Source organism: Corticium candelabrum, chromosome 9 (assembly GCF_963422355.1).
Source record: "Corticium candelabrum chromosome 9, ooCorCand1.1, whole genome shotgun sequence".
NCBI classification, from domain to species: Eukaryota; Metazoa; Porifera; class Homoscleromorpha; order Homosclerophorida; family Plakinidae; genus Corticium; species Corticium candelabrum.
The window spans coordinates 8,377,992-8,399,935 of record NC_085093.1 but is presented as its reverse complement, the minus strand read 5'-3'; the positions used below and the strand labels follow the sequence as shown (position 1 = coordinate 8,399,935).

At 40.4% G+C, this 21,944-nt stretch overlaps 1 protein-coding gene across 3 annotated transcripts; it reads right to left on the bottom strand.

Annotated features, from left to right (window-relative positions):
• Positions 1-292: 292 nt before the first annotated feature.
• LOC134184503 (uncharacterized) lies at positions 293-20,134 on the bottom strand. Of its 3 annotated transcripts, none has more exons than XM_062652209.1 (38): positions 20,038-20,134; positions 19,878-19,986; positions 19,715-19,818; positions 19,597-19,654; positions 19,198-19,536; positions 18,954-19,134; positions 18,710-18,883; positions 18,463-18,645; positions 18,204-18,398; positions 17,902-18,135; positions 17,000-17,839; positions 16,733-16,942; positions 16,502-16,675; positions 16,272-16,445; positions 16,037-16,216; positions 6,121-6,294; positions 5,890-6,063; positions 5,647-5,820; positions 5,407-5,583; positions 5,168-5,347; positions 5,000-5,113; positions 3,548-4,935; positions 3,433-3,489; positions 3,246-3,364; positions 3,065-3,169; positions 2,884-2,993; positions 2,730-2,817; positions 2,575-2,668; positions 2,418-2,509; positions 2,280-2,363; positions 2,028-2,210; positions 1,885-1,960; positions 1,771-1,827; positions 1,620-1,718; positions 1,310-1,555; positions 952-1,246; positions 662-886; positions 293-598 (listed from the first exon to the last, which is right to left on the bottom strand). In XM_062652209.1, exons 1-38 carry the CDS (start codon positions 20,100-20,102, stop codon positions 480-482), a joined length of 7,650 nt encoding a protein of 2,549 aa, XP_062508193.1. In that variant the 5' UTR covers positions 20,103-20,134; the 3' UTR covers positions 293-479. The 3 variants fall into 3 exon arrangements, with proteins under 3 accessions (XP_062508193.1, XP_062508194.1, XP_062508195.1); XM_062652210.1 differs by having other exon boundaries at positions 293-595; XM_062652211.1 differs by having other exon boundaries at positions 16,169-16,216.
• Between the last annotated feature and the right edge of the window lie 1,810 nt (positions 20,135-21,944).

The window sequence follows — 21,944 nt, the reverse complement described above, 5'->3', positions numbered from 1 at the left end:
GTAAGTATAGTGCATTGTCAAAGAAAACGAAAACAACAGAGGATGGATACTGCAAGCAGTCAACTCGATTGAGTCCAAGAAATTTATCATAAATTTTTGGAGTAGCTAGTAGATGATTGGTAGAATATAGTATGCTGGCACTACGTAATTCTTTCTACCCCACCTAATCCGAGCAAGAGGTGATCTAAAATACAGTAGTGTTGACTGTGCTGTGCACATATAAAGCCAACTAGAAACGTTAACTTAACCTGCACATGCATATCTAGACTGCATGCAGACATGCAGTTTGTCATTTTTGATATGGAAGTCTTCTCACATGATAAATATCTAGATCATATAGCTTTACGTACTAGACAACGGACATGCTGCCATGCTTGTGCATTCATACTTACACAAAACAGTACACATACACAACAAACTATTCTAATTATAAACTGTATCGATACGCAGTTGACAAGCTTTTCTGTACACCAGTCAGTCTAATGATTTCCTGATTGTGGTAAAATTGCTCGTTTAGAGACAGAAGTATCACATGAAATTCCAGAAGACAATCTTGGGGGCACAACATATGGAAATGTCTGCTTATCGACAGGCTCTACTAATAGCAAAAAGACATGAGTATTACAGAGACCCAAGTACCTTAATATAATGCACTACTAGCCTGTTTCTGAACGGCCAAACGACAGCAACTCTCTCAACCACTTCCAAAATGAGGATATTGCTACTATAACCAATGTCAAGAGCAGGAGACCGAAAAGAAAGAGTGCAGAGTGTGTTACATCCTTGACATTTGAATGACCAATCCTGTAAGAGCCCGTGACATGGCAAGAATTACCTTCAGCATGACAAATGGCATGAACACAAGACCCTCCACCACCACATGAATCTGCGATAAAGAAAATGTTGAACGTCCACAGAATTTCATGTTGCTATGATTAATTAACTCTATACCTGATGATTGAGAAAATGAGACAGTGATGTTGTGTTCAGAGATGTTCTCCATGCTTGTTATCCCATTCTGAAAGGAGGGAAACACAACAACAAGCGTGCGATTATCTTTCCACCCAGCTACTGTAGAAGCTTCATGAAGAGATGGTGGAGACAGTGAAATAATCTTGTAAAGATCTGACTGATCAAGAACAGAAGGCATGTTGGTACTGTGAGAAAACCGGATATGTAATGAAGAACCAGCACTAATGAAACCATCAACTAAAGCTACTGCTTCCACTGATACGACTGATGGTGACTAAATGCAAAACCCGAATCATACCTAAAACACAATACAACACATCCAACAGAGCTAGCTTACTTGACGAATTGACCTTCTTTTATCTTTGTTGTCATCAGACAATTCAAATTTTTCTACAGGATTTCCAGCTTCTCGGCGTTTTCTATCACCTATCAGACTTCCACTATCCACTGTGCTCACAATACAGTTGTCAGTTACTTGTAATGCAAGCATGGGTGGATGATCGTTCTTAAACACAATGTGAACATATGACAGAGCAATGCTACTAGCAGGGGGAGATCCAGCATCAGTCACATTGATCTCAATCTACCCACAAGTTTGCATCATTTCTTCCAAAATAATGTTATAAATATAACAAACATGTCCATACAAATCGTTGGATCATTTCTGTTGTGCTGTCGTTTAAATGAACAATTGGTTCATCCTCCATATTGGCATAAAAAACTCTTGTCAAAATATACTCATACACCTAGAAACAAACTATAACGCACATCCTAGTACACAAGCATCTGTGCACTTACTTCTACAGGAGCTATGCCTTCAAACATCATGAACCTAGCTGAAGGACTAGGAAGATACTATGATAAAGAATATGATGGACACAAACTCAACCACTGCTGCAACATATTACAAACCTTCACATTTCCTGGTGGACGTCCATCCAAATAGTAAATTAACTCCTTAGTGTCCAGAGTTGTTGCAGAGTTGGATCTAAAAGCAACATACAATTAAGCAATCTCTGATAGACAACAAAATAACAGAAGAATGTTTCCAAAACCTCAGAGCAATGGAAATTGATGTAATGGAATGATTCTCAGGATCACTAAGCTTGAGTGCAAATGGCCGACTGACAATGTGTACCCCTGTTACTTGCTGCTCAATAAACTCAACTCCGTCACTTTTTCCGACTCCTATGCCAAGGTCAACAAGAGGGCCATCATTCACTGCTACTACAATGATGCTACCACATAATACAGCAGACAATTGCAAATTGTTAGCATGAGACTGAGACAGCACGAAATGTATATACCTCACAGCAGACAACCCTACATTGACACCATCAGACACTTCAAACTGAACAATTGTCTCTGTTGTTTCTGCTTTATTTCTCTCCCTGCAATGTAATAAAGTAAACACAAAATACACACTTTAAGCAAAGACTCTTCACCAGTTGAAGTAAGAGACATTGTTGAAAATCTCAGCATACACAGCAGTGCTGGCACTACCACTAATTTCAATAACAGTTCCATTATTTTTTGTCTAAAATCACAGGCAAATTTGCTAAAAATCAGTAAATGATTTATGCCAATAGCAAAGTGAATTACAGTAATTTCCATGCCTGGATACATCATTGTCAAATAGAGACGTTCTGCATTTCCAGGCTGAAGAATTGCAACCTTACCTGACTGCATTTTGTAACTAGATCATAAATCTATCATCACAAAATACTTATAATCTATGCCTACATTTGTATACTCACTATTCATGGTCAACATCAGAAAGATTCAAGCTTATTTCAGTTACTGAAACTGACCTATCACTGCCTTCCACAAATGTGACTGAGTTTTCTGTGAACAAGAATTGATATAATACTTACATAGCAATGACCGCAGGCTCTTTGAAAATTTACTTACGTTCAATAGCAATGACAGGTGGGTTGAGATTCTCACCGACGTAAGACAACATCACTTCAACAGCATCAGCAGACAAGCCATTCACATCAAACACTTCTATAAGTATCCGTCTGTTTAAAACAAACAAATGACTAACACACCTGTTTTACTATGTAATATAAACTCGCTGCTGCCTGCATACCTTGTTTTGTAATCAGGTTGACCATCATGCCTATAGAACAGCGAAAATAGCACGTGAGTCAAGTTTGCCTCTTTCTCATCTTTGCGTTCAATTGAGATAGACTTCCTTGCAACAAGAAAGCACACATTAATGTAACTTATGTCACCATAACCAATTATTTGTCTGATCTGAAAAGGCGTACTCTCCACGGTCTACATCAGTAAAATCTTGTTCAAATACAGCGGTGCCGAGAGTGTTTCTTTCCAATTCACTTAGTCTTCCACCAGAAACTGCAGCATCTAGAGCAGCAATAACGCCAATCTATACAAATCAGGCCACATGTTAATGCACACAAATACATCCTTTTGCACATAGCCTTTGTTAGACACCTTTTCTTGAAACACACTGTTTGCCCATGTCAGTGTCACTTGTACCTTCTTCCAGTCCTAGACAACCACATTGAAACAACAAGCGAGACAGTATATTCATAAGCACAGTACTTACATAATTTCCATATTCACTAGCATCCAGTGTTTCATTATCAACTAAGAAAACCACTTTATGACTTTGAGAGTAAACAATTTCTAGATTCCGTGTAGTGTTGTCAAGTTTGTCTAAGTCAATGTTGAAGTGTCTGCATACACTTTTCTCTTGAAAATTTCCATAACAAATAAAAAAGGGGAGTTGATGACAAGTATCATTGCATCCATCCGGCAGAACACTCAAACCATTGTCACATTCTTCACCTTCATCAATGATATTATTACCACATTCTGTGCACAAACTTTTGTTGAATAAATTGTTTTGAAAACAAACAAATCCAGCACTAAGTGTACAATTGTCACATCCAACTTCATCCCCATTGTCACATTCTTCTCCTGGCACTCTCATGCCATCACCACATATTTGTTGTTTACACTGTGTAGTCTGCAATGCAATAGTGTTGCAACCATATCCACTTTCTGTTGTGCAATTTGAAGAGCACCCATCACCTGACTGATCATTTCCATCATCACAAACTTCAGACGGCAACTGTAAGACACCATCACCACAAACAGGGCAAGATAAAGAAAGATTTGTAGAAATTTGCATGTTACACAAAGTTTCATGGCTAATTGCTGCCGTTCCATTGCTACGAATGGCAACAACAACTGGTTCAGTTTCAGTATCATTCGGTGTGTTGCGTCTTAGACGAACATGAGAGAGACTCCTTTTTGAAATACGTCTTCCTGATAACTCACATACACTGGCAGCATTAGATACTTCTGAAACATCACTATTACTACCACTACCACCACCACCATCACCACCACTGCCCACACTAGAAAGCAATAACGTAATCAATTCTCTAAACTGCCTCAAAATAGATGCTGCAAGCTCTATACTGTCAACAGTAACACAAAAAATAAATCCTCGCTTTTCCATCTCATCTCGAAGAGATGCAACCATCATGTTAGTTTTCCCACACGTCTTCAGAAGATCTAACATCTGGTTAAAATTGCGATCACGAAATATGTTAGACGATTCTAAAACATTGACCAAATCAGCTGCATCATTTGTGGTAAATGCAGTGCTGCACAAATCTTCTTGTAAACACTGTTTTTGACCATCAAATGCAATTCTATCAAACTCTTGACATTCTAAACCAAGAGGTGTTGACTGAGAGCCACCATATAAATTCTCAATGGCTGATACTGAAACCTTGACCAAGCAGCCCCAAGCAGATCTTGCCCAGTTTCTGGCATCACTGCCTGTCAATATACGACTTGTAAAACCACAAAACGGAGACAAAAATTCCTGAATGTATGAAGTCTCATCGCACTTAAAAGACTCTGTTGCCTTCTCCACAAACGTATTGCAATCTTGGACAGCACATGTACCTACATCTGCAGCTACACAAACAAGAAAGTTCATACAATCTTAATTTTACACAATTAAACAAATGATAAATCTTACGCATGTCACATAAATCTCCAACAAAGTTAAGAGCACAAAAGCAAGTATAACCATCAATTTCATCAATACATGTACCCCCATTCTGACAAGGGTTAGAAATGCATTCATTAATATCTATAAACAAATAATCAACCTTTATGTCAACATCATAAATAAACCATGTCTTACTGGTACACTCAGGAGTTAAACTGTTCCAGTTGCCACTGTCTAAACACGTACTGCCGCTATTTCCAGTTAATTGATATCCTGGCTGACAGGAGAATGTCACAGTTGAATTACATTCCCAATATCTCTGTGAGCCATGTATCACACCATGGTTAGGAGCAAACAATAAAGGACACTTCACAACTAAACACAAAATAACTCTCAAAACTGTAACATATAATGTCACACATTCCACACTATACCATTGCAAGTTGGTACCGAGCCATTCCACTGACCATCTTCTTGGCAATATCGGAACTGTGAGCCCTCCAGTTCAAAACATTCTCTACAAGCAAACTTTTTCACTGATCCTACAATAGTAGAATTTCCAACTGCTGGAAGCCCATTCCCCACAGACTCAGGCTCTCCACAGTCCACGACTACAAACAGACTTATTATCATTACCTAAAATAGTGAGCAGAAGACTAGCTGTGCAAGACTACCTCTACAAGATGGTGGATCATTAGACCAGCTGCGATTTGCCAAGCACTCAGTAATTTCTGATCCATCAAGAACATGCCCGCCATTACAAAAGAACCGTATAATATCTCCACAATTCTGTCCATCTTCAATTTTTCCGCCATTAACAGGAGATGACAATTCATCACAACGAATCACTGAAGCAAATATATAAACAAATATTGCAATGTCGGCAAAGTTTCAGATTACCACATAAAAGTACAAACAGTTGCAGTTTGGTTCTTCTCCACTCCAATGTTCCTCTTGGAGGCATGTAAGATTATGTTGACCATGCAACTGATAACACCGACTGCAGTTGAATGCTACCACAGCGTCCACCACCCTCTCACTTCCTATCTTAAAGCCATTCACTGGAGATGACAGTGCTCGACACAAAATCACTGAAAAATTAATCAACTTGATCACAAACAAACAGAAGACTCAACCAGGTCACTAACATTTACACACTGGTTGCTGACCGCTCCACGTTCCATTGTTTTGGCATTTTCGAAAAGATGATCCTTCAAGTTTATAGCCACGAATACAACTAAAGTGGACAATTGATGAGCAAGAATTGGCATCTCCATCCTTCTGCCCAAACTCTGGTTTCTCCAGCTCAGTGCAGTTAATAACTAAAAACAGATAAATACTTAGTCAGTAGCCAAAACTCGCAAACAAGGTGTAGTTTATTACCTAACTTTTCAACGATATTACTGCACTGAGTAGCATGTACAGTACACTACTCGAATGTAAATTGACCAAAATATTAATTATCCAAACACGTAGACTGGCAGATCACATGGCTTGCAGCAGTGTGCCTGCCATTGAGCGTGCTATATATATATCCCCTGCTCTAGCTGCCACATAGGTCTCTACGGGTCACATGCGTGAGAGAAAGGAGATACAGTACACTAGTTCGATCAGTATGGCTACATGAAAGCTTTAGATTTTCTCAAATGTGTGATATCAGTATTGCCCGCTGATCAAATTTTCTAGTTAGAACACTAAACATCATTCAGAGCAATTGCATGTGCTTGATGGGAAGGTACAAGATTCAGTATTGATGCAAACTTGTCCAAACTCTATTTACAATAACACCGGGCACGTTTGATTTGCAGTTACAGCTTCATCAGCTACTGATCCAGATTCTATCGACTACCAGAGCGATTTCAGCTAACAGCACCTCTTGTTGACCTTGTGATGGACGCCAATCTTCCTCAATGGAGTGATAGAGCGTACGAAACTATCAGTATTACTGTCTGCAAATACTGTACCATCACTCTTCCGGGACTTTCAAAGAGAGATGTGTCAGTCCTAGGCTCGAACCTACAGACTAGACAGCGGCAACACTCGTAGCAGATCGAAAGCGCCCATTGTGTTTACAAGGCTTGAACCAGTCAATTGTCATCATCAGTCCAAGATTCTGAATTCACTGAAAAGAGGCTTGCCAATGCAGTCTGTCTGATACTGTGCTTGCATCTGCCCATCCTACACCTCGTTAAACTGTTCTTCAGTGCTCAGAAATTCCACACTGATTCAGTAGGTTACATGAATGAAAAAGTTTTTAGACATAAGTCGGCACGACCGCTTGTAAATGTAGACCAATGGCCCATTTTCTTCAACTAATGCTGCTTACCAAACGTTAAGACAGCTTTCACTGAGATTCATGCCATGTACGTTTCACACATTTGCAATTTCAGTATATAAATCCCCAGTTACTTGGGACAACGAACGTTCTACAGTATAGGCTTCTATTCTGGTCATCCCATTCACATTCATCCCATTCATGACATAATCACAGTATGACTATTTTATACTTAAAATTTGATGCAATTAAAATCAATCACCAGCAATACATTCAAAAAAACCTAATACAAACGGTTTTACTTAGTATTTCTTTGCGTAATAAGCACTTGCAACTAGAGATCACAAACAAATAAACTACTATACTGTGATGGTGTATGTGAGTGTGCATGTGTCAGACTATTAATGTAAAAATTAGACCAGTGTCTCCACTATGTACATAGCACAAACATGTTTAAAATTGTTTTATTAACCCGACCACGCATGAGCTACAGTGCGTTTTCAAAATTGGAGTCCTCTGGAATTTTTTGGCTTAACTTGCAAAAGAAAGTTCGCAAACTCGGCAAAAGACCACTGTAAAGTCTCGGTCGTCCGATTATCACTGTTGTGGTTTCCAATTAGCTGGGCGTATGTTACTGTTAAGAGCATCACTTCTTGTCATGTAATGAGATTGTACAAGAAGCTAAAGGGGCATGCTAGATGCCAAAGACTTACGTAAACATAACATGGCCTATATCTACCTCAACAGCTATCAGATTCGCAAGCTGTCCTTGCTGCCAATGTAACTCAAAGTAAAACCCTCGAGACAACACTTACAAGATTGTAAATGGTGAACTGTTTTTTTACAACATGAATATTACCCTCCTGTTGAGACAAAGGTGGTCTCTAGTGGTCTTTAGTGGTCATGATGGCACATGTTGGGGTTAATAGACACTCCCCAGACTTCTGGAAGACTCCAATTCTGAAATGCACCATAGGCAATACCAATGTGGGCCACTGGCTGGCTCGACGTATGACCGGCTCAACACATAGCAAATTATCCTGGTGTTCTATTAATTAGCGTGCCAGTTGATGAGATGATGTCTTCATATGCTTTCAAGAAGTATTAATTAAATGTCAACAATCCCGCATTCTCACACTCTTCTTTTAATTAGTACGTACCAGAGCGTGTGCAGCAGCTGTTCCATAACCTAAGCCAGAGGGCGAGAGTTTAGCACTTTAGTGCTTCTTCATTCAAACAAGTTTCTATTCAGTGTGTCTCCACTTCCACTAAACATGTTTAGTTTGTGACTAAATAAATTTCTCTTAAACCTGCTAAAGGTAGTTTAGTTCAACTAAACATGTTAACTGTCACATGATTATAGTAAGCACTCAAACCAAAACGTTGTCTAATTTTTCCCTTTAATGGCCTTGTTCATTTAGAAAGAGGCAGTCTCTGAAAATCATTGAGCATTAGTATGCAAAGTAGGGTTCTAGTGCCGTTGACATCCATATCTAATGATAGATTTGGTATCTTGACGATGGAACAATTATTGGCATAAGATCATCGATTGCTTCACTGCTTGATTCATTACTATCGAAAGGCCCAAAATATGGCTTATACCTGATCTTGAACAAGTGTGAAATTTTTTGGCCCAGCGGTGACCAAAGTTTTCCGGAGATTCCTTCACACAAGTCCAACATGTTATGGAAGTAGATGGTGGTGCAGATTTATTGGGCTCACCCATTTATGGACCTAATTATTATGACACAGTTTTCCAAAAGAAACATTAAAACAGTAACGAAAGCTCAAAACATCTCATACGTATTGACAATCCAGATTGAATTTCATCTTCTGCGCAGTTGCTTATCTCTTCCTAAGATCAACCACCTTCTCACTGTTCCCCAAGAAAAGCAACACAGAAATGCTATCTTTTCGATCAATGCTTGCGACATTCACTAGAAAGTTTGCCTCACTCGTCGCTTTCGGATGAACCTTGGTGTCAAGCATTCCTGCCGATCACTCTTGGAGGTCTGCGGTTACGCAAAGCACAGAGTGTCTCTCCTGTTGCATTTATTGGTAGCTGTAATTCTAGTCAAGATTTAGTCAAAGGTCTCCTTTCGACTTCTGCCACTAAGAGTCTTTTGCACTTCTTTTGGATTGCGAATTGAGTTCCAAAACAGCCTTTCGTCAGGAATTTGGGAGTCTCACCTCAGACACTAATATTGACTCAGTATCTCAATGATAATTGTAAAAGCAAGTGAATACATGAAGTTTTGATCTATTGAAACAGTCGTTAACCATTTGTGACCAAGCTAAAGCCTGTTCGATTATTGGAGAAGACATGGGAACTGTGGTTAATAGATAAGGAATTGAAGAGCAGAGATGGGCGTTGTTAATTCCGGCTAGTGAAATAAACGGTTCCAGTTTAGCTATGAACTTACGTTCAAAGGTTCAACAATGCTTCGACTACATAAGCTTGCTAGCTACAGCTGTTTTACTTATCAATCCATAGTTCAAAGTACGTCGCCATCAGCTTTCAAGTAGTGGGCGTTATAGCGGTGGCTTTGAAGTTATCAGACACCTGGTGTAAATACAGAAAGTTACAAATTGTGTCGTAATAAAGAACCAATCACAGTATTCATTAACTGATCTAGAACCTCCTCCTTGTGAGCTTTCCAATGATGTCGGAATCAACCTGCTAGGATGTCCGCTTCAGGAGATACGGGTTTTTCCCCACGTCCTCTCTAATATTCAAACAGACTTTAGAATAAACGTAATATCTGAATCACATGCAGAGGCATGGCTCACAGCCATTCCCAACTCAAATCTCGGGCTAGGCATGTCCAAGCATGAACTCACTATTGCTCTTCAACTTCGACTGAGTACTTCTCTTTTCCATTTCATCCAAACACTGTACACTACCCATGTGGTCAACTGATTGACAAGTTTGGTGATCATCTTGGCTGTTGTAAGAACTCATTAAGACTAAAAACACGATTTTTTGAGGGACACCATCTATAATACACTGTTGATGAATGATAAAGGGACCTTACTAGAGCAACAATTTTTGTCACAGACTAACAATATCCCTGGTGATCTTTACCATCTCAACTTTCTGCTTGGACATCCTGCTTATTTGGACCTTACCATCTGTAACAGAATGCAATTGAAATTTGTTACAAACAGGGCAAATTCAGCCAGTCAGCTGCAGCAGCTGGTAAACTTGAGAAGTATTTCAAATACGAAGAAGCAGTCATTGACAGTGGTACTTTGTTCTTCCCACTAGCAGTGGAAACATATGGTTCTTGGACTCCTTCTAGTCTGGATACCATAAAAACGATTGCGTCTAAAGTAGTGACTGCAAGTAGTATATTCCGTTTACACAAGTGTACTATAATTTAATGCAGCAACTGTCTGCTAATTTGTGGAAATTTAATGCTCGTATGGTACAAAGTAAATTAATGTTAGATGCTGATGTTATTGCTTGGAAGTTGCCAGTTTTGTTTGTTAGTAGTTTGTTATATATATATATATATATATATATATATAGACCTGGACAAAATTATAGGGACACCTGCCATTTTTGTGTATAGTCTAACTTTGGCATTGAATTTCTTTAGCATGACCACATATATTCTAATTTCTTTTTCATGGATTGCGCCATAGCATAGCTTGAGTTCATGACTGCAGCTGTACTGACTACCTACTGTGCATCTAGTTTGCTTTGAAGAAGGAAGACAGCCAATTTACTTTCCTTGTCTTTGTACACGTTCATCGCACTTGGCGCTCATTTTTGGTATGCAACCTAAGAATGCTCTGTAGTAGACAGTGAAAGCAATTTTGTGAGTCCTCGTAGCAACAAAACAATCTTATTCAGATAAAAGCTAAAAAAGTTACAGCAACAAAAGAACACCAATATGCCACTTCCGGTCCATGTTCTACGTAGCAAAATCTCAAACTGCTATTGCCAAAATGTCAGCTGCACTAAAACCGCTGCTCTTGAGACCGCCAAACTCATGTGATATGTTAGCCTGAATGTTCAGTTGCACGCAGTTGCAGTGAAGCCTCAAGGCAAACAGTTGAGTCCAAAAAAATGCAGTGAAAAATTGAAGTCCTTCACTCAGTTGGCCACTGTGCGTCAGATTGCAGCTTTCGTCCACTGCTCCCTTCAAGAATTCCGTTCATCAGTGCCTGCAACGGCGTTCCCATGGCAGCAGCGGTTATGAAAAACCACCTGGACGTGGGAAGGCAACGACAATCCGGAAAGATCATCAACTGAAGAGAATGGCACTGCAGAACTGCAGAGTACCATCATGACTGCTCTCGTATCAGCTGGCTGAAGAAATGGACAAGCAGGTGTAAAGTACAACAGTCCATAGTTGTCTCAGTGAGACAGGAGTGAACACTTGGAGGCATAGAAAAACCATTGCTAACACAAAACCATCGGTGTTTGCGACTGGAATGGGCAACCACTCACACACGGTAGACTTTGGATGACTGGAAATCTGTTCTTTTTACAGATGAGTCAAAAGTCAGCATAGGAAATGATGTTTTCTCTGTACATTTGGCGTTGCAAAGGTGAGGAATTTCTCCCTGACTGCTGTGACAGTACGGTCCAGGACACGGCTAGTGTGATGGTATGGGGATCAATGTGATGGCATGGTGTGGGGTCTCTGGTGAAACTGAAAGGTTGTTTGGACAGCACGATATACCAACAGGTTCTTGAGGGGCACATGCTTACAGACACAGCAGCACTGACAGGAGATGACTTTGTCTTCCAGCAGAACAATGCACCAATCCACACATCTCGGTCAACAAGACACTGGCTACATCAGCATGACGTTACAGTGTTGGACTGGCCGCCAAAATCGTCTGATGCCAATCCGATTGAGAACTTGTGGCATGAAATCAAAACTGCCGCCATCGTCGCAAACCAAGAACTGCAGCTGAGCTCTGGAATGCTTTACAAGAGGCATAAAAGCAGACTTCAGCTGCGCGTGTCCAGAACTTGGCAGAAAGTGTTCCACAATGTCTGGACGCAAGCAGGAGGGCGAGAGGAGGGAACACTCAGTACTGAGGAACTGGTGAAGGGCTTCAATTTTCCTTCACATTATTAAACCGGCTTTTTAAAAGCCACTGAATAAAATCAGGGAGAGTCTATCCGACGATTACGTAATCATGATGTCATACCATTTTAGCTCTCATTTCCCACAATGCAAAATGTAAAGAAAACTATATAGGGTCTACATTATTCTCAAGAAACTTACCAATCAATGAGGTAACTAATAAGTTCTTAGAAATACCGTATTTCTTCGAATAGTGGCCGCCCTCGTTTAGAAGCCACAGCTGAAGAGAATTATTAAAATAGAAGCCACACTAGTCTGCAAAGTTACTGCCACGCCTATATCACATGCTTTGATGCTTCCGTGTCAATCTCATCCTATTACATGTGCTGGTCTATCAATTATAACTTAGTAGTCATAGCATTTACAGCTTAGCCTGCTACGGTTGGCACCGTCAAAAGGGTCATATTACATCAACAGACAGTAATGTGACGATTTAAAAATAGAGGACACCCTCAAATACAAGCCACCCCCGTTTAGAGGCTACAGTCCAAAACCTTGTTAAAAATAGAGGCCACGGCCACTATTCGAAAAATACAGTATTGCTAATTGGTAATTGCGACCTAATTATTGTGTTACTACATACCCACAGCAGGGTGTCCCTATAATTTTGTCCAAGTCATATATAATATGTATATATATATATATATATATATATATATATATATATATATATATATATATATTATACACAGGGTTCTCGCTACAGCATGGCAGTGTCGCGCTGCGCCACGCTCCAGTAGGTGTGTGCCATGCTCCAATAGGTGTACCCATGCTCAGAAACGCAGTAGAGATAAGAGTCCAAATCTTACAGCCAAGGAAAGTTTAAGAATTCCATGGTATACGAAACACAATACTATATTACTTAGTAAAGGTGGCAACAGCCACAAATCTAGGCTCTTACAAAACAATGCAAGATGATAGCCTCATTCCAAATGTATGCACAAGTGTTGATTGCAGTCCCGGATGTGCTGCCTCTAATTCTAGTCCCGGAAGCCCTTCCAGTGACACAGAAAGCACACCTTTTGTCTGGGAAGTAGCACCTAGAATCTACTCTAGACTAGTCATGGATTCAGTGCTCTATGTCAATCAACGCCTGAATAGACAAACTTAATGTAGTCATTTACGAAACTTGCGCATGCGCAATCTATGAACATCGCTAAATAGAAGGGCTTACTGGCGATCAAAGTTGATTTCCTTGCCAGGGCGCTTGAATGTATGTTACACGCAATAGCTACAACGCAAAGTCTACCTCACTTGAGATCGGCTCCAGTGGGTATGTCCAACTGTAAAGAGTAGAGGTTTAAATTTTGTCCGTGCACACTTAGTCAATGACAAGCTCTCAGGACAAAATTCTGAGATAACAGTAAGAAAATTTGACACTTTCAACTGTCTGAAACCGAGTCAAGTCTAAAAGTATTTGGGTGTGGATGAGAGTAATGGCATCCAGCACAGCACTATGCAGGAGATGCTTCGTCGTGAGTACTTTCGCAGAGTGAAGATGGTTCTTCGGAAATCAACGGGTTTACACTGCCGGTTCTCCCTGTTTTAGTGTCATTGATTGGAGGACTGCAGACCTGTACCAGCTTGATCAACAAACCAAGAAACTTGTCTCTATGCCTGGTGTCTCCCATCCTGCGGCAGACATTGACCAGCTGTACGCTCTGTGCACCAAGGGCGATCTAGGGTTACAACAGATGGTGTCGAAGTACCAGTCTTGTATTGTGGGGCTGGACTGTTACCTTCATAGCAGCTCTAATATGTTCATGCAAATGGTACACGAGTGTGATGCTAGGAGGTCCTCTCATTCGATCCGACGCATCGCCTGTCAGTTTACAGTTGCAGGGAAGTCTGAATAAGGACAATAAGTCGTAGAGCTTGGACCATTCTTTGTGATGATGTCTTCCAGCAAGCACCTCAGATGGATGCAAAACATTTCCGCACATGCAGCAGTTCTCTTCACGTACATTCCTGGGATAGAAAACCTATGCACGGTCAGTATTGCTGTCTCACCGAGAAACCACCTGTGCCCATGAAGAAGACCTACTGATGACTGAAGTCATTGAATCTTTCGGCTGCAACCAAGGAACTGGTAGTTGCTGCTCAAGATCACGCTCTTCGGACTCGGTATTATGAACGCAAAATTCTGCATCAAGATGTCAGCCCCACTTGCTGCTAGTGCAGTGTAGGCCTGGAGATAGTCAACCACATTTGTGGCAGGCTGTAGTGCCTTGGTGCCGATCGACTACACTGGTCGACACAATCAGGTGGCCTCCATTATCCACTGAGACATTTGTTGGCAGTTTGGGGTTCCAGTGGAGAGAGGATGGTACCGGCATCATCCTGATAGGCTTGTGGAGACGGACGACATCACTAAGATATGGGATACGACCATCTCTACTGCTAAGAAAATCAGTGCCAATCGTCCTAACATCTGTTTCAGAAATGAAAAGACAAACACTTGTCTTCTTATTGATATCAGCTGTCCTGCTGATGGCAACATCATCAGGAAACAGGCTGAGAAGTTGACAAAGTACAGCGACTTGCTGCAGGTGGAGATAAGCCACATGTAGAGTGTCAGACACTGGTTGTTCTAGTGGTTTTGGTTGCGTTGGGAACAGTGCACACAGGTATTGCATGGTCGCTGAACATTATTCCAGGTCATCACAACCTGCAGCACCTTACAGAAAACTGTGCTTCTTAGATCCAGTCGGATCTTGCATAAAGTCATGTCTTCAGTCTAGACAACCATGATGATCTAAGCACCTCTGAGCAAGGTTTGCTTCCGATGCTTATGAGAGACCTTATGAACCAGACTGATTTGGTTGAGCACAAAATACCAAAAACGTGTCCACGATCCTACATTGTCTCTAGTCCAAAGGGCAACCTTCAACAAACAGGAAACAGCAAAACAAAGAGAGTCGGTAGTAGTATAGTCATTGACAAACAGAAGTAAGAGTCCTCGGATTCAAGTCAAGCTAAACATCTAAGTTGTCAAAAGAATGAACTTCCAAGACAGGAGCTAACAAAAAACAGTGGTCCTGTTAAAACAACTGTCAGTCAGTAACTAGACATGGACTAACGGTATATCCAGGATAGCAATTTGAGTTTGACTGCGTCGGAATCTAGTGAGATTCTAGTCAAGGGTTTCATGTAGTGTACAGAATAAAATGTTTTGAGTTCCAGTGCGAACCACATGCAAACACCACACAAGCCTCAGTCTCTAGCATACCACAACCTATATCTTGTAAACAGTTCTTCCAGAGATCTCCTGTCCCATCTACAGATGCCATAACCTCAACTGACTGACCTGCATATGTCAATTATCCAAAACAGGTACAATATTTCTCCAATGCTGTAATGCCAAAAATACAGAAAGCCCTCAATATTCTGACCAAGGTAGTTGCACCCTGTACTGTCAGATTAATGTGTCGGATTATTGAATACTCAAATGATCTATGTATGTACATTCGGTCACATGCAAACTCTTTTCAAAGATAATCATGTGTCAGAATAACAAGGAATGACTTGAGCTCATTTCACATGTACTTAGAGCATAAGCAACAAGGCTCACTCTACACGGAATTCTTCCAATTTAGTAATTTGGGTTTGATTCATAATTTACTCTTTAATAATCACCAGCACTAGTGATCAAAATTACATTATTTGCTTGATCTCACTTACGATTACATGTAGGCTGAGTACCACTCCATGTTTTGTTAGCTTGGCAAGTTCTACTAGCTGATCCCCGCATCCCATAGCAATCATCACACGTAAACTGGACGGTGAATCCAAACTCATTACTACTTGCAATACCATTCTTTCTGCCATTTTCAATAGCTGGTAATCCCTCACAACTAATACCTATAATGTACAATTATTAATTAACTACACAACTATACAGATGGAGCTTCCTTACGGTTGCAGTTTGCAGCTGATGGATTCCATAATCCATTGTCTCTACATGTAACAGTTGACAAACCAATTACTTCATAGCCCTCTTTACAAAAAACAGAAAGACTGTTTGGGAATTTCGTGCTGTTTCCAATGATTGAGCCATTTTTAACAGAAGGAAATGGACCACAGTCCCTTGCTGCAACAATACAAATAAATAACTGCTAGCAAAAAGTTCACACGTCAGTTTCTAACGTTTGCATGTGGTAGAAGTACCATTCCATTCACCATTTGCTTGACATGTACGAATAGCAGTACCAACCAAGTGGTAGCCAGGGTTACACTTAAATCTGATTGTTTGACCATATGAATAATGAAACCCATCTTTTTTACCATTGGTTGGTGTTTCCAGTTCTTTACAATTTACCACTAAGACCATACCAATGATACTCAATGATGCAAATAGCTGAGACTTTGAGCACTTACCTTTACATTCAGGTTCAGAGCCATCCCATGATCCATTTGCCAAACAAATTCGCTTTGATTGTGTTGTCTCAGCAAATTCACCCATATGATATCCGATGTCACATTCAAACAGTGTGACAGCAGGTCTATTAACATCTCCCAGCACAGACACTACTGCCATACCCACCTTACTTCCATGAGCAGGTGTTGTAAGATCGCCACAGTAAGCAACTGCAATAAAACATTAACTAGCAATAATGGCTCAAAGTAAAACAACACAGCCCTTACAATGAATGTCAAAAGTAGAACAGTTCGATCCTTCAGCTATGCTTGTCAACCATCTTTGCTTATCATCACAGTGACCAGAATTTGAGATGTTTATTAGAATGGGACCACTGTCAAGGCCACGGGTAGCATTTACTACTTGAAGAACATGAGAATGATTGCTACGTAGCTCTACACATGCTTCCCCCTTTTCATTTGTTTCTCTAACGGTAGCATATGAGAAGTCAATGCCTGTTACTGAAACCGTGCTTCCACTTAGCCACAATGCTGTAGTACTTGATGAGTACTGTACCCTAACAGTAACACAACCAGTGTCAGTCCACTCTGTAGCCAGTGCCCACCAGCCAAGTTGAAAAATCTCTATGTTCGCAGATGTCTTCTCTGTCAACACAGGCATACCATTTTGTTTCCATAAACCAAGGTCAGAGATATTATTGCCATATACCCAAGTAGACAGTGGACCATCTGCAGAACTGTATTGATTAGTTAAAGTAACATTGTACAAATGTATGGCCCTCAGTAATTCCACATTTACACCACTGTCATTGGCAACACGAACATCAACATGAACTGCAGCATAAACAATAATATTGACTCGAGATGAATCTTCCCCTTCATTCACTCCAAACAGCTGAGGCAGACCAGAAATTGAATCAGCGAGTTCAAAAGAAGTTATCGTTACATTCAACACTGTCTGTGATGTCACACTGAAAGCACCAACAGGTATAAAAAGCCTCAACATACCATTCGCAGTATCAAATAGAATATCATGATTAGTGTCAGCTATGTATCGAACTGATACAGGTACAGACTGTCGATGCATATACACTTGTAGCAAGTTTTCTGCAGTAAAAGTCAGAACCACATCAATCAGCACATGAACAAAATCACAAAGTAATACAGACCGGTAAAATGGTTTAAGAAGAGTGATGCACTTGTGGGAAGGTATCCATCAGCCTCCACTTTGACCAGCACATGCACTTCAGCAGGAATAGAAATTAGTAGTTCATAGTCTTTAGCACTTATGTGATAGTACAAAGAGACAGATTTCTGGTCAATAATATAAATTGCCAACTCCGCATCATTCAATTTTTCATTAGTCCCAGCTTCCAAAAGTTGCAAATGTAATTGCCCAATTTCTATCATTGATCACATGTTAGCTTATATATAATATATGCTTCACTAGTGGTAATATATTCACATATACCATGACAGGATGGTGGCACTCCATGCCACTTGCCAGTTACTCTACAATCTTGATAGACTGATCCAAGAACAGCAAAACCAGGGTTGCACCGAAACCGAGCAGCTGAGCCACAACGAGCAGGTGACCCACAGTGTTGCATTAAAGAGATTGACACATGTCCATTTTGAGGACAATCCAAAGAAGAACAGTAAACAACTAATTCATAAAATAACATGCTCTTACTTGTAACAAAAAAAAAACACAAGCAACTGTAACTGACGTGTACAATTGGGCACAATGCCACTCCAGGTCCCACTTTGTTGACAAGTTCGCACACTTGCACCTGTCATGTTGTAGCATTCATTACAAGAGTACGAGACACTTCCACCACATGTAGTTCTTTCCACTGTAGCAGATTGATATTTAAGAATATCACTGTCATGTGGCATACCACAATCAATTACTACAAAATACAAGTGAAACATATATCACGAAGCAAACAGTCTGCTTTACATGTCTCAAATCACTTTCACAAGTTGGCTGTTCTCCAGTCCAAGAGTGATCAAGGCAAGTACGATTCACTGATCCACTTGTCATATTATAGCAATCATCACAAGTAAAAGTTACAGTGTTGTCACAAGTTGATGTCCCTCCAGTCTTCATTCCATTAGGTGGAGCCTCAATGGTACTGCACCGAAGAGCTATACAATTGTTTATTACAGCAAGTACTTCATGATCAGGCTAATCCACTGTAGGTACAACATAACTTACGACGACATTGATCACATTTCTGCACAATGACATGTGCTGGAAGGCTACGGGCATAATCTGAGTCTGAGACAGACAGCTCAATAGAAGAGTCTGCCCCTTGATAAACACCATCTAATGTAAGCTGATCTCTGGAAAGTGTTGACCTGATTGCTACTATTGTGTAATTTAATGTCAGTAAAATCTAGAATCCAAAGAAGAAAACATAGCAAAATTAAAGCTAAACACTTACAGTACTGAAACACACCATTTTGTAGTCATCAAATGAAGCTATTCCAAAAATCCTAAAACCAGTAACAAGTCCTTCATCAATTGTCTCACTGATATTCACATTGAGAGCTGTGGCTAGTTCTCTGTCAATGTTGAGACTGTCTCCAGGATGCTTTCTGCTTAGTGAGATATTAACTTCCCATGCTGTTGTGCTGTCAACATCGTCAACAATAGTATCGGGTGGTATTAGTGGAACACTGTGACTTCCAACCCAATACTTAGCAATGTGAGTTTGAGGTTCCTCCAGCAGAGTGAGTTGGAGATCAGAAATATTAAAGTAAACAAATGGTCTATCATTAATTGGAATGATTGTCACCTGGACAAAACACTTAATCAGCAATATGCCACAAACAAACATAAATGAAAATATGTAAACCAATGCAGTAGCTGTGCTGTTTAGAGTTTTTCCATCAGAGACAAAGAAATCAACCAGCCTAAAACAGCCAAGTATACACAACTGTCCAAAACACAGTATACAAGCAAAGTGTGTGTACCTTGGAATTGCAGACACATTTGCAGGTCTTGGAAGATCGATATAAAATTGAAATGAAGAAAGAATGACTTCATAGTTTGCCAAAGAGCTGTTTCCAGAAATTACCTGTAACACAAATACATACCAACAAAAATAAAAACATTCATTTAAACCATGAACCACACCACAAAATGATCAGTCGCTGATATGTGAAGACCAAAGGCAGTTGAAAGGTTAGCTTCCTTTAGGGAAACCACATCTCCCCTCTGGCCATTCAGCAGTGCAACAGTTGCACTATATGAAACATTACTTACAAATTATTCCAAACACAAAGCTTAGGCATACCTCTGGATGCTGTGAACAATGTTACTTGAAATATTCACTGGGTTGGGTAGACCAATAGAAATCATATATTCAGTGTACTCCAACCTCACAGTTGTAGATCCATTAAACGAAAGCAATAGATCTAGCATTGTCAAGCATTTAATTAATTACACACACACACACACACACACACACACACACACACACACACACACACACACACAAACACACACACACACACACACACACACACACACACACACACAGACACACACACACAGACACACAGACACAGACACAGACACACACAGACACACACACACACAGACACACACACACAGACACACACAGACACAGACACAGACACAGACACAGACACAGACACAGACACACACACACACACACACACACACACACACACACACACACACACAGACACACACACAGACACAGACACACACAGACACAGACACAGACACAGACACAGACACACAGACACAGACACAGACACAGACACAGACACACACACAGACACAGACACACACACACACACACACACACACACACACACACACACACACACACACACACACACACACACACACATGGTCAGTGCACTTTCCGGCCATTCAATTTTTCAATATTTTACTTTCGTTAAAAATTGAAAAGTACATCGTGCATTTCAATTTTTGGACCAATTTTTAACTAAAAATTAAAAATTACAAAATTAAAAATTGAATTACTACATATAACAAAATCACAAATGCAAAATTGAAATGACAGCTGCACTTTCCGGCCAAGTATATTCTATTAGTCTTCAGCAACAGCACCTAGACGTGATAAAGCAATTTGATTGTTAGCACTGTCTCCTTCAAGGTGTACACTCTTTAATAACTAGGCAGTAACCATCTATAGCTAGGGAAGCAAATTTTTGTTTAGTTGATGTGGCCTAATTCGTCGATTATAGACTTTTGCTGGAGGGATTGGTTGTAACAGACTTGCGGGTGTATACAAAGCAATTGGGTTGTGGCACAAGTGTACATAGTAGCAAGCTATCCTGGGTTGGTTTTAATTAAAAGGCGATTATTTCCAAAAGATAATAATTAGCACATGATGAACATGTTAACATGGAGAGAGTTTCTATTGAATTAATTGAGCACCTTGTTCTTGTTGATAAATATATTGTTACACCTATCTATGGTCAGATCCACCATTTTCTTCAGCACCAATACCTGTACTGTATCCAGAAGATGGTTATCTGAGTGCCAGGGTATACAGTTCAATTATCACTGTTGTGCACTTATTGCCTTGAGTAATTTATGCTAAAACAAGGTAATTGGCTTAGCACTTAAGGCAAGTGCAGATGAACTGTGCTATGCTTAATTAAGTTAAACCTGTGTCACAATTCTAATCACTTTGGTGCAAGTTCAGGTGCACCTTTTCTATACCTGCAAGTGTGTTACAAACTGAATACCTCTACTAGCGCAAGTGTGTACAATCAACAAATTAGAGACGCCACATCACTTGAACAAAAAAATCGCTTCCCTACAGAATCTTAGATCATTACTGCTAACCCCTATTTATCAGCCTGTTATTTGGGATTGTCACCTAGAGTGTACACCTTGAAGGAGACAGTGCCAACAATCAAATTGCTTTATCATGTCTAGGTGCTGTCACTGAAGACTAGATAGAATATACTTGGCTGGGGAGGGAGGGAGGGAGCAAGGGAGGGACAGAGGGAGGGACGTAGGGAGGGAGGGAGGGAGGGAGGGAGGGAGGGAGGGAGGGAGGGAGGGAGGGAGGGAGGGAGGGAGGGAGGGAGGGAGGGAGGGAGGGAGGGAGGGAGGGAGGGAGGGAGGGAGGGAGGGAGGGAGGGAGGGAGGGAGGGAGGGAGCATTGGTTATCAACTGGATCAAGTATTGGATGAC

Coding starts and splice junctions, on each gene's coding strand:
- LOC134184503 (XM_062652209.1), bottom strand. CDS start 20,102: ATGATTTCTATTGGTCTACCCAACCCAGTGAATATTTCAAGTAACATT. Junction 5,821..5,889: donor AGAAGAACCAAACTGCAACT/GTTTGTACTTTT, acceptor TATTTGCTTCAG/TGATTCGTTGTGATGAATTG. Junction 3,365..3,432: donor ACAGTGTGTTTCAAGAAAAG/GTGTCTAACAAA, acceptor TGATTTGTATAG/ATTGGCGTTATTGCTGCTCT.